Source organism: Herpailurus yagouaroundi, unplaced genomic scaffold, assembly GCF_014898765.1.
Source record: "Herpailurus yagouaroundi ecotype Mexico unplaced genomic scaffold, PumYag 205, whole genome shotgun sequence".
Lineage (NCBI taxonomy): Eukaryota > Metazoa > Chordata > Mammalia > Carnivora > Felidae > Herpailurus > Herpailurus yagouaroundi.
This window is the reverse complement of record NW_024412436.1, coordinates 8163869-8177078: the sequence shown is the minus strand read 5'-3', so window position 1 is coordinate 8177078 and position 13210 is coordinate 8163869. Positions and strand designations below refer to the sequence as shown.

The window sequence follows — 13210 nt, the reverse complement described above, 5'->3', positions numbered from 1 at the left end:
CCTCAGTGGTAGCCATATGCTTTTTCTTCTTGAGATGTCTCCTTTAAACTATCAATTTGTGTTAGATGAAGTGCTTATGTTCCACATAAGCAGGCTGGTACCCAGAAGCCTAACAGATTGGGCTCTGGAGTCTTCTGTCACTACAGAAACAGTAAGGTAAGGTAAACAGAATGATTTGGGCTTTGCCCAGATGAAGCAAACCTTCTCCAAAGCTCCCAGGTTCCCATCCTTCCTGGCATCACAACAGCACCGGACTCTGACAGGCCTCCTCCTTCCAGTGAACACTGGTACCGAAACAGAAGCCTCAGTAGTGGCCCTCATTCCCCGATCTCCATGTTGGTGTCTGTGTAAATAGTCATGTGACCTCAGCATGGAGGGGCAAGAGAGAGGAAGCCTTAAGCATTTGCTCTGGACATCAGCCTCTAGACCTTATCATGGTTTAGGATAACTGATGACTATTGTAGATCATGCCTTTGCTTTTCTGTTTTCAGTGTGGAATTTTTCTATTTTTTAATGCATAATTGAGAAACTATAATTTAAGCAAGCTTTATTTTTAAGCATTTTTTTTTTCATTTTAAGCCTAATGATTCCTTAAGTCAACCATTCCTATAAATAGCTTGCCTGTTGGACTGTAAGGTAATTCCTTAGAACTGAATTCCTTAGAAACAGAATAGTCTAACTGTATGAAGAATATAAGGAGGGAAGACACAACATGTAGAAACTCCCCTGTGAGCTCCAGACCTGTGGCCTCAAAAGCAAAGCATCAAAGGCAACCTATGAAAAATTCCACAATGTGGTTTTGACAATATTTGAATAGAGATGTTAAAACTAAGCCTGAAACATGCATTGAAGACTCACTTTTCCTACAACTGGTTATCTTAAAATTTTTCTGAATATCACTCACTGAATGATTTGAAAGCAGAGATGTCATGACAGCTGATTTTTGCCCTGTGGTGTTCCCTTTAGCCTTTAAGCCGAATGGATTTCAAAATGTTGCTGAGTTACCTGTGCTGGTTTTATTAAAGTCCCCCAAAATGGGCTAGCTCTGACCTTTTCATTGCTCACACAAATTAATATATTCAGAAGAAGTGCTTGATCAATAAGACAAATTTCTGCTGCAAAATTTGCTTTCAGGATGCATCTGAAAACCTTTCCAGAAATCTATAATTATTGATAACTAATGCATTTCCTTTTGATACACACTTGAGGCTCATTAATAATGTGTCTCACAGCTGGTGATAAACACATTTTTTATAATGCTATTAAGGATACGTATACGTATGATGAAATATTTAAGGACAAGGCAGTGGTAAATACTAATAACTTCAGGATAGTTGTTGATTTGGAGGAAAGTGGCAGGGATGTCAGATCAAGCGTAAATACACAAACGTTAATGCCAGATTTCTCACCCTTGGGACTCTTGACGTTTGCAGGTGCTCGAACTCCTGAACTGTGAGATTATGACCTGAGCTGAAATCAAGAGTCAGACGCTTAACCCACTGAGCCACCCAGGTGCCCTGGAAATACTGACTTTAAATTTTTTTTTTCAACGTTTATTTATTTTTGGGACAGAGAGAGACAGAGCATGAACGGGGGAGGGGCAGAGAGAGAGGGAGACACAGAATCGGAAACAGGCTCCAGGCTCCGAGCCATCAGCCCAGAGCCTGACGCGGGGCTCGAACTCACGGACCGCGAGAACGTGACCTGGCTGAAGTCGGACGCTTAACCGACTGCGCCACCCAGGCGCCCCTGGAAATACTGACTTTAATCAGAATGGTAAGGTTCTAGTTTTTAGTAAAGTGGAAAGTTCACAGGTGTCCATTTGTAGATGGTGCTTCATAGTTTACCCACAAGCTACATATATTCTCTTGAATGTATAAATGTTGTAAGATTTACTAAAGCTGCTGATAATCTTCTTGCAGCAGCTGATTTTCTGGAAATAAACTTGGAGATAGATTCTGTGTGATCTTCATTCCGATGATTCATGGAGAATGTGGAACTTTATTTTTCACTTCTTAACCACGGTGCACTAGCATATTTTCTATTGTGTCATTATGATGAATATTTTGACAGGATGTTTATTTTAAATCTTCAAAATTTGAAACACTTAATCATGCAATTTGGGCAACTGGAACTTGCTCAAAATTGCATGGCTGTTAGGCCAGAACTGAATATTTTAGTCAAATATTAAAAATACACATTTCAAGGGTGCTGGACTTCTGGAATTATGTGTGCACAAAATAAAGTACAATCTTACAAGAATAATTAAGTACTGCATAACTTATAAGTACATAACTTGCAAGAGTAAGTTAGTAGAGAAACAGAACCCCTCTAAAACCAGTGTAAATAACAAGGAATTTATTCTAAGGATTTAGAAGAGCTCAAGGTAAGAAGTGATGCTGGGTTTGGCGGCGGGACTACCACGTTCTTTCCTCCCCCACAGTCTCACTTTCACTTCCTTCTCTTGGGGGGATGTTATCTTTTCCATTCTTATCCATATATATCTCTTGCTGTCTCCCTGAGGCTTGCCTTCTCCTCTTCCTCATTTATGTGAACTTGGACAGAGCAACTTCCATCTGTGCGTGACTCTCCAGCACAGCTTCTTTTAATTAACTTACTTTGTGACTCAATATTGAGAAAATCATACTGGCTCGGCATAGGTCAGCTGTTTACACCTGGTCTAATTATCTGTGGCCAGATAGAGACTAGATAGGCTCACACGGTGCCTTGAGTGTCTTATTCGGCATCACACGGGTGCATCGGGCACTCTAAGAGGGCACTGGGGCATCTAGGTGGCTTAGTCGGTTGGGTGTCTGACTTCGGCTCAGGCCACGATCTCACGATTCGTCAGTTCAAGCCCCACATTGGACTCACTGCTGTCAATGCAGAGCCCACTTTGGATCTTCTGTTTCCCCCCCCCCATCTTTGTCCCTCCCCCACTCATGAGCTCTCTCAAAAATAAAAAATAAAAATAAAAAAATACAAAGAGGGTACTGGCTGGGAAGAAATGATGCACATCTCAACTACATCTAACATCAACTGACAAAAATACCCTGTGAAGGTTTTGCTTCCCTTCCATGAGAGAGACCAAAAGAGAGAAAGCCGCTAGATACATAGGAGATACATCTAGATTATACAAATTTTTTAAGCATAGGTAACTCTCCTTATCTACACTGGAATTAAAAATTGAATTCTTCAGCCATATGCCTTCTAAAGTTGCTCATTTTCCCCTTGAGTTCTCTTTCTTATGTGTAAGGATATGTGACCATCCCAAGGCTAAACCTCTCCATAAGCTCTAACATTCTGTTTTGAGAGCACTAGCTTTATATCACTCTAGAGACAACAACACATTCCTGGAGCTTTCTTTAGTAATTTTAGATTGGGATGGGTATTCTGAGATGACGAATTAACTACTCTTCAACAAATGTCTAATATTATTTGTGAACCTGTTTCTGATCAAAATAGAAGTATAAAGATTTTTGAGCTGATGATAAAAAAGGAGAAGTACAAACGTAGTCCTGTCCTCAAAATCACCTCATAGGCACTGTTGGAATGGTGGCCCCCATGGGTCTGCATCACAAGAAGGTAGGGGTGGCCCTGAGGTCCACTCATATGCTGTCATCCACACATGCTTCACACATGAGGAACAATGAGCTTCTCTGAAGTCTGACAATGAAGCAAACATCAGGGTCTCTGGAAATGAACAAGGCTGTAGGTGAAATAGTTGTAAATTCCACGGAACGAGGTATGGAACGGATCTATGATAAGCAAACTGAATGCCGTCAAGTCTTCTCCAAGGAAGGCTTTGGAGAATCCACACATTTTTAAGTGTATGGATATGCAGTCAACTTGACTCTCCAAGGTAGTAACCTTCCAATTCATTTTGAGAGTATACTTTTTCCTTTAAATAATTTTTAATTAATAAATAACTTTTTAGCCACTGTTTTCATTTTCTCTATTAATAAGTTTCTGTGGCATATTATCTTTATTGAAATTATCCACAAAATAAAGTGCAGGATTGTCTGGTTAATACCATAAGAATAACAATTTTGGTAAAACTGTAAAGAAACAAAAACCCCCTGAAACCAGGAGCATCCTCTTAAATTTCGACAGAGCATCTCTGTTAAAACTCAAGGCAGTTGTAATTAGCAGTTTGGGATTTCCTGATTTTTTAATGTTTTTACTTTCCAAAAAGGATGTAACACACCACTTAATCTTGATCAGTGTGGCCAATTAGGCCCTGAGCAGTGAGCACCATGGGAGCATGTTGTAGCTTTTTAAAGACTTAATTAGACTTCTTAGACACCATGAAGGTATTTTATAAGCAACTATAAAAACAAGTTCATATTCTTGATTTATCACTTTGGGCGTCTAGAAACACTGTTTGGAATTGCCAATAACTCCTATTAACCATTACTTAAACAAACAGATGATCCAGCTGAGATAGGATCAGACTCCAGAGATTCAGACACCCCCCCCCCCCCCACCTCGAAGCCACCAGCCAGCTGTCCCAGTGTGCAAGGTTGCTGTGATGAGCATCTCATTGACATCCTGGGGCCTCTGCACAGTGGGTCATGGGCTGAAAGAATAGTTTTCCCTTTAAAAATGAAATCTAGGAAGGCAAAAATTGGTTAATCAAACTTAACTCATTACATTTGCAAGGCTGTTGAAAGAACTATTTACTTGAATCAAGCCAGCTTTTAAAGATATTTTGTAATCTTAAAGTCTAATGTTTTTATTTACTTTTTTTAATTTTTACTTTTTTAATATAATTTATTGTCACATTGGCTAACATACAGTGTGTAAAGTGTGCTCTTGCTTTTGGGGATAGATTCCCACGGTAATTGCTTACATACAACACCCAGTGCTCATCCCAACAAGTGTCCTCCTCAATACCCATCACCCATTTCTCCCTCTCCCCCATTCCGCCATAAACCCTCAGTTTGTTCTCTGCATTTAAGAGTCTCTTGTGGTTTGCTTCCCTCCCTCTCTGTTTGTAACTATTTTTTTTCCCTTCCCTTCCCCCATGGTCTCCTATTAAGTTTCTCAAGATCCACATATGAGTGAAAACATATATAACTGTCCTTCTCTGACTGACTTATTTTTATTCAGCATAATACCTTCCAGTTCCACCCACATTGCTGTTGATTTCATTCTTTCTCATTGCCAAGTAGTATTCCATTTTACATATAAACCACATCTTCTTTATGCATTCATCAGTTGATGGACATTTAGGCTCTTTCCATAATATGACTATTGTTTAAAGCACTGCTATAAACATTGGGGTATATGTGCTCTATGAATCACCACTCCTGTATCCCTTGGGTAAATTCCTAGTAGTGCTATTGCTGGATCATAGGGTAGCTCTATTTTTAATTTTTGAGGTACCTCCACCCTGTTTTCCAGAGTGGCTGTACCAGTTTGCATTCCCACCAACAGTGCAACAGGGTTCCCATTTCTCCACATCCTTGCCAACATCTGTAGTTTCCCTATTTGTTCATTTCAGCCACTTTGACCAGTGTGAGGTGGTATTTCAGTGTGGCTTTGATTTGTATTTCCCTGATGATGAGTGACATTGAGCATTGTTTCAATGTGTCTGTTGGCCATCTGGATGTCTTCTTTGGAAAAGTGTCTATTCATGTCTTCTGCCCATTTCTTCACTGGATTATTTTGTTTTGGGTGTTGAGTTTGGCAAGTTCTTTGGATACAGACCCTTTATCCAATATGTTATTTGCAAGTATCTTCTCCCATTCTGTTGGTTGCCTTTTAGTTTTGTTGTTTCCTTTGCAGTGCAGAAGCTTTGTATCCAATAGTTCATTTTTGCTTTTAATTCCCTTGACTTTGGAAATGTGTTGAGTAAGAAATTGCTGTGGCTGAGGTGAGAGAGGTTTTTTCCTGCTTTCTCCTCTAGGGTTTTGATGGTTTCCTGTCTCACATTCAGGTCTTCATCCATGTTGAGTTTATCTTGGTGAATGGTGTAAGAAAGTGGTCTAGTTTCATTCTTCTGCATGTTGCTGTCCAGTTCTCCCAGCACCATTTGTTAAAGAGGCTGTCTTTTTTCCATTGGATATTCTTTCCTGCTTTGTCAAAGATGAGTTGGCCATACTTTTGTGGGTCCAGTTGTGGAGTCTGTATTCTATTCCATTGGTCTATGTGTCTGTTTTTGTGCCAATACCATGCTGTCTTGATGATTACAGCTTTGTAGTAGAGGATAAAGTCTGGGATTATGATGCCTCCCGCTTTGTTTTTCTTCTTCAATATTACTTTGACTATTCAGGGCCTTTTGTGGTTCCATACAAATTTTAGAATTGTTTGTTCTTTAAAGTATAATATTTTTAAATATTAAGTATTACAAATTTTGTGTTTTATAAAATATAAAAATATGAACATTTTTAAACTTTAAACATTAAAATTTAAATACACAAAAATGTATGGACCATCTTTGCCAATTCAAATTCTAGCATAACACTAGAAAATGAACTTGAATTTAGCTTCTGTACATAATACTGCACTAAGTGATGCGTTAACGACTTTTGTGATTAAATATGTTTTATAGTCAGAAAATATTGGATTTTGAATTTTTTTTAACGTTTATCTGTTATTGAGAGACAGAACGTGAGCAGGGGAGGGACAGAGAGAGAGGGAGACACAGAATCCAAAGCAGATCCAGGCTCTGAGCTGTCAGCACAGAGTCCGACGCGGGGCTTGAACTCACAAACCGCGAGATCATGACCTGAGCGGAAGCCAGTCACTTAACTGACTGAGCCACTCAGGCGCCCCCAGAAAACATTGGATTTTAACCATACCTTTCTAATACATATAAAAAGACAGTAGGATGAGGCTAATCTCTGTAACCAGTCAACAAAGATATTTTCTAAGTGCATGTAAAATAAATTATTTTAAGCTAAACATTGAATAATATGCCTGTAATAAACAGGGACATGTTGGATATGACTATTTATCTGTCAGGTATAAAATAAGATAAAAGCTTAGGTCTTCTTCAGAGATAGATGGAGGATTGATAGAAAAACATAATTCTTTTTATAACGTTTTAATGTTTTGTTTTGTTTTTGAGAGAGAGAGCGATCAGGGGAGGGACAGAGAGAGAGGGAGACACAGAATCTGAAGCAGGCTCCAGGCTCTGAGCTGTCACTACAGAGCCTGACGCAGGGCTCAAACTCATGAACCGCAAGATCATGACTTGAGCCGAAGTCTTAACCAACTGATCCACCCAGGTGCCCCAAAGAGACATATCATTATTAGTGGGAAAGTGACATTCCACAAACTATATGCAGGCAAATATTTTTTCAGCTGATTTAGGACACCGCGTGCAGTTGTTTGTTGTATCCTGAAATGGGGAAACTATAACATCCCCTGCGGGGTTGCTGTAGCCTAGCTGTGTTGGTGCTGGGTGCATGTAGTGTTGAGTGGATGGATGTTACTATTACTACTTGTTGCTTGATGTCTGTACGTGGTACCAGGGCTTTTGCACATGTGGCCATGGCCCCCAGCACAACTGTGAAGCCATTCATGCCCTTGGCCTTCACTTGGAGTTCCCTGATACAGCGATGGGGACTCTCCTCCTGATCTTTCGGATACTTGGTGCCCCCTTGCTATGTGAACAATCCCAATTGTTTTAAATATCACACTTTATTTGTGGGCCTGGACTTGACTCAGCCACTTTAGGTCGTGTGTTGCTACTGTCACGTAACATAGTATCTGGTATAGATCAGGTTTCTGATATTTATCTGTGTATATCAGATATATATGTGGTATATATCTGGTATACCTGGTATATATCAGTAAAGGTTTGCGGACGGAAAGTTTCTGTTCCTTTATAGAATAATTATAGGCCTCAATAAGTAACTGTGGAGGCTCTGGCTGGAGCATCACAAAAGCCCCATGGTCCTGAAATCACAGTCCTTGGGCTAAAGTACCAGATAAATTAATGAAGTCCTTTGAGGGCAGTGGCTGTGCACTGTGGCATCGAGAGGTCAAAAGGGATGGTCCCAGTGGCCCCCTCCCATACACCCAGTGTTCCCTCAAATGGACCAGTGGCCTGGGGCTCCAGCAGACCTGAATGAGAACAGATAGGGATCTGATAAAAAGGAAACAATGCAATGCAAAGTAGCGATTGGTTGCAGGTCAAATTACAGTTGTTTCTGGTCAGAATAAGAAGGCAGGTGAAGGGCTGCCTGGAGACACTTGTTGCAGATAAAACCTGAGGCAAACACCAAGACCACCTTCATTCTCTTCCTTCCAGAGATGAGAAGATGCTTCCTTCAGTGCTGCTCAGTCTAGTGCTGTTGAAGGGCATGGCCAGGGAAAGTAGCCTGGATCTGTGTTGTCGATTGACTTGTGTCCCCCCAAAAAAGACATGTTGAAGACCTAGTGCTCGGCCCCTTAGAATGTGACTTTATTTGGAAAGAGGCATTTTGGGGATATAATTAGTTAAGATGAGATCACACTTGTGTGAAGTGGGCCCTTAATTCAACAGGACTCGTGTCCTTATGAGCACAGGAGAAAATGAGACACAAACAGGGGGAGACTCCATGTGACAACAGAGGTGGGCCCGCGGTGGAACATCAGACTTGGCCCAGAAGGTGGGAAGAGACAAGGAGGGACTCTCCCCTGCAGGCTCCCCTGCCAGCACCTTGATTCTGGACTTGCCATCTCCAGAACCGAGACACAGTAGACTTCTGTTGTTTTAACCCATTCACTGTGTTACGGCAGCCGTAGGAAAGGGACACTTCCCCAAAGACACATGCTGCTCTTCATCCACCTGGAAGCACTGGCAGCTGTGTCTTTGGGGGACACCGGGGCACCACACCATCTGTGCAGATGTGGGTCTCTCCAGAATTACTGTGGTAACCACCCACGTTGGACATTGAGAGCCCACTCTACCCAACTGTTCATCCTCTGGGGCCTGTAACCGTTCCTTAGATGAGACTATTCCAGGGTGGCTGGAGGCCAAGGAAATCTGCCTGCACGCTAGCCTCCCCACCCCGGTCCTGCTCCAGCCCCATAGCCCCTCTCGACATCCTGCCTCAGGGCCCAGGTTCTCACTTTACCTTTTCCCAAGAGTTACAGGTGAAGCTCATATATAAACCACTCCTCCTTTCTGATATCCTGGAATATATCCGTATGCCTACCGTGTTACATCTTCCTCTGCTCATGAAGACAGTGACCAGTAGGCCACCAAGAATTCATCCTCTTCATTAATATTGAATGTCTGAAAACAAAATAGCTACTTCATGGAACATACGCATATGGGTCTGTTCTTTTAAAGAAGTGGAAATTTAGAAGAATTTATTTAAGTTTAATTGCATTCAGGCTTCCAGTTAGGGAATGAAGAAGTCACAGGAATAAAAGGCACAGTGTAGGGAATACAGTCAGTGGTGTTTTAATAGTGTTGCATGGTGACGGCTGGTAGCTATACTTGTGGGCCTCACAGTGTAATGTAGAGACTTGTCGAATCACTGTGTTGTATACTTGAAACTCATGTTTCAACTCTACTGAAATAAAAATCAATAAATAGAGTTAATGGCATTCAGTGGATTATATGTTTGTTTTGAGAAGTTGTAAATGCATAGTCCTGAGGCAGCAATATGGAACAGCATGACAATTATGACACGTCGTGCTTAGGACAGTTACTGAAGGGATGCCTAGGTGGCTCAGCCGGTTGAGCGTCCAACTCTTTGTTTCATCTCAGGTCATAATCTCATGGTTTGTGAGTTCGAGACCCACATGGGGCTCCAAGCTGACAGTGTGGAGCCTGCTTGGAATTCCCTCTCTCTCTCTCTCTCTCTCTCTCTCTCTCTGCCCCTCCCCCACTTGTTCTCTCTCTCTCTCTCTCTCTCTCTCTCTCTCTCTCTCTCATAAATAAATAAATAAACTTGAAAAAAATTAAAGAGTTACTGAAACTTAAGGGCACCCGGGTGGTTCATTGGTTGAGCGTCCAACTTCGGCTCAGGTCATGATCTCACATTTTGTGAGTTCAAGCCCCACATCAGGCTCTCTGCTGTCAGTGCAGAGCCTGGATACTGCTTCAGATACTCTGTCCCCCTCCCTCTCTGCCTCTCCCCTACTCTGTCTGCGTGTCTCTCTCAAAAATAAATCAAACGTTTTTAAAAAACTAGATTTAGATCTTAAAATGTGTTTTTGGGTTTTGACAGTAGTTTGAGTGACCTAGTTTACCATTCACGGTTGCGTTTTTGTAAGGCTTACATAATCGTTGCTTAAATTAACCATCAGATTAAGAATGGCCAGTAGAAGGGGCCCCTGGGTGGCTCAGTCGGTTAAGTGTCCGACTTCGGCTCAGGTCATGATCTCACGGTCTGTGAGTTCAAGCCCCGCGTCGGGCTCTGTGCTGACAGCTCAGAGCCTGGAGCCTGCTTCCGATTCTGTGTCTCCCTCTCTCTCTGACCCTCCCCTGTTCATGCTCTGTCTCTCTCTGTCTCAAAAATAAATAAACATTAAAAAAAAAAATTAAAAAAAAGAAAGGCCAGTAGGAGGCCAAATCCAGATTAAGTCATGAAGAGGGATAATGAAGACGCAAAAGCAATTGAAGGGTCAAGGGTGAAAATAACGAATAGAAAGGATAAGAGAGACAATGTCTTGCGAAGGAGAGCTGTAATACGAAACAGGACGACCCTTTTATTGATTGCAAATCTGTATGAAAATTTCTCTAAAAGAAAAAAAGTTTGGTGCACGTATCTCACCATCCGGGTGGTAAGTGATGGAGCTGGGATTTGAATCACATCTGACTGGAGAAGCCACAGTTCTTGTCTCTTGTGGATACTAGAGCCTCCTCTCACCAGGTGCAGGTGTAATTCTTATGATTTTCCTTTTGGATTCTTGTGAGAACAAAGTAACTCCTGGAGGGTCTTCTGTGCACCACGCTAATGTAAATATTTGGCCTCCCCGAATGCCATTTGTGATCAGTGCAAACCATGAGTATTGTTGCTGGTAGATGTCTGATTGCACCTTCAAGGCCTGGACTCTGAGGCTGACCAGGATGTCCTTGATCTCCCCAGGAGCCGAGGTGACCTACATGAACATGACCGCCTACAACAAGGGCCGGCTGCAGTCTTCCTTCTGGATCGTGGACAAGCAGCATGTTTACATCGGCAGTGCCGGCTTAGACTGGCAGTCACTGGGGCAGGTAATCCTTGCACATCACATGAACTCTGAGTTCCCTTGGCATCAGAGGTGCCAGCTTCATAAAGCGCTTGGTCACCCGTAGTGTGGCTGTGGGAAATAAAACCTACAGCATTTTTTATTTTTAACTGTGTAGTTTTAACAGGCTGGCCTCTGTTTAATGTAAAATGAGACACCTTCCTTGACAGCATCATCCACCCCAAATCCTACCCTTGGGTCTGTGCTTTTGTAATTCAGATGCTACCTCCAGATTCTGGAGAGCAGGATGGCACGTGATTTATGGTATCCGGGCCTAAATGTTCAGCATGGGGTCACAGGATCTGTGAGACAGAGGAAAACATAACTTCAGCGGAGGGTAGTATGTTTGAGAACAGTAATCGTTTGTGTTATTCCTTTAATAAATATATTAACATGAGGATGTCATCTTCCTCTTTGTGAATAATTCGCTTCAAATATCTTGAAGGTTCACTTGATAAATCTGTAATGTTCAGGTATTTATTTGTGCCAGCGCGATCCACAGAGGATTGCAAATCACCTTCTTCCCACCAGTCAACTGATGACAGGAAGTTCTCCGTCCTGGGGTGCATAGGAAGACTGGCCGGTCAACCATGCATGCTAAGTGGCCCATACGTGGTTTTAGCTGAGCTCTTTTAATATTCAGATCACTGGAATTACCAAGTGAATTGTACTGCATTTCTTATGGGAAAGAAAGTAGGGATGTACAGATAGACACAAGGCCGTAACTTGTAAAGAAAGACATCACCACATAGGATAAATCTGAGAGAAGGTAACTTGATATTTGTACTGGTGGATTCAGGGATTTAATTATCCCGCCCCCCCCCCCCCCGATTTCCACTGTTGTCCTCTTGTCCTTAAAATGCCACACCTTCCTTTCTTTGGGTTCAGGCAGGTAACAGTGGCAGCTGTAAAAGAAATATACAGCAGGCAAACTAAATACTAAAAGTCCACTTACTTCCCTCTCCAGGGAATAGACAGTATAGAGCCAAAGTACAATCTATCTAAGGTTGTTTTGTTTAGTTTTATATTTAAAGGATAGTCAGTAATCCAGTCTTGAGGGTCAAACCACTGTTGTTTCTTTTTTTTTTTTTTTAATTTTTTAATTTTTTATTTCTTTTTTGAGAGAGAGACACACAGAGTGTGAGCAGGGGAGGGGCAGAGAGAGAGGGAGACACAGAATCCAAAGCAGGCTGTAGGCTCTGAGCTCTCAGCACAGAGCCTGACGCAGAGCTCGAACTCACGAACCGTGAGATTATAATCTAAGCCAATGTTGGACACTTAACCAACTGAACCACCCAGGCACCCCAAACCACTGTTGTTTCTAATAATACAGTCTCCCCCCAGCAAGAAGGGAACACTGAAGAAAATTTTCTGATCAGTTTTAGGATGCAGACACCATCCAAGATTGGCAAAACATGGTTTATTTTATATTTGCTCAGGAAATTTGAAGGCGCTCTCTACTGATATAAAAATGATTCTGAGCAAAATAATAGTATCCATGAACAATCATGACAATAATAACTAGCTTATATTGCATGCCAGGCGCTGTTCTAAACCATTTAAATGAATTATTTACTTTAAACCTCACAGTGATCCTATGATGGAAACACTATTTTTGTCTCCATTTTAAAGATAAGTAGACCTGAGCCCTGAATTGAATTTCAGTACTAAATCTTTTAAGCCAATTCCTTTCAGTATTAATTCTGTTAATGAAAATATAAATTTTGATTTAACATATCTGTGTGATAGCCCTTCAAACACAGATATAAAAAATATGGGTTATAGCAACTTTGGCTTACCTCAGAAACCAGAAGTAAGTCAAAAGCAATATTAAAGCCTCATGAATTCAGAGGAGTTAGATAAAAATAGTCTAATTTATAGAAATATCTGAATTCATCTTTTATTAATCAGTAAGCATCTTTTGCCCAGAAATTTTCGCTTGGTCTCCTATAATAAATAGGTAAAATCAGTTCTGTCACAATACTGATTACATGTAAATTCTGCTTCTAGGTGGTTTTTAACTTGAGAATCA

The 13210-nt window shown here is 41.3% G+C and overlaps 1 protein-coding gene across 5 annotated transcripts in view; it reads left to right on the top strand.

Annotated features, from left to right (window-relative positions):
- PLD5 (phospholipase D family member 5) overlaps nucleotides 1-13210 on the top strand; it is a 434076-nt gene that overhangs the window by 308253 nt on the left and 112613 nt on the right. For 4 of the 5 annotated variants that reach the window (XM_040451812.1, XM_040451814.1, XM_040451815.1 and 1 more), the window contains one exon: nucleotides 11037-11164. In XM_040451812.1, coding sequence (XP_040307746.1) covers nucleotides 11037-11164 — 128 coding nt within the window. Of the gene's footprint in view, nucleotides 1-168; nucleotides 288-11036; nucleotides 11165-13210 lie in introns of those variants that run through there. The other variant, XM_040451816.1, reaches the window with a different exon arrangement.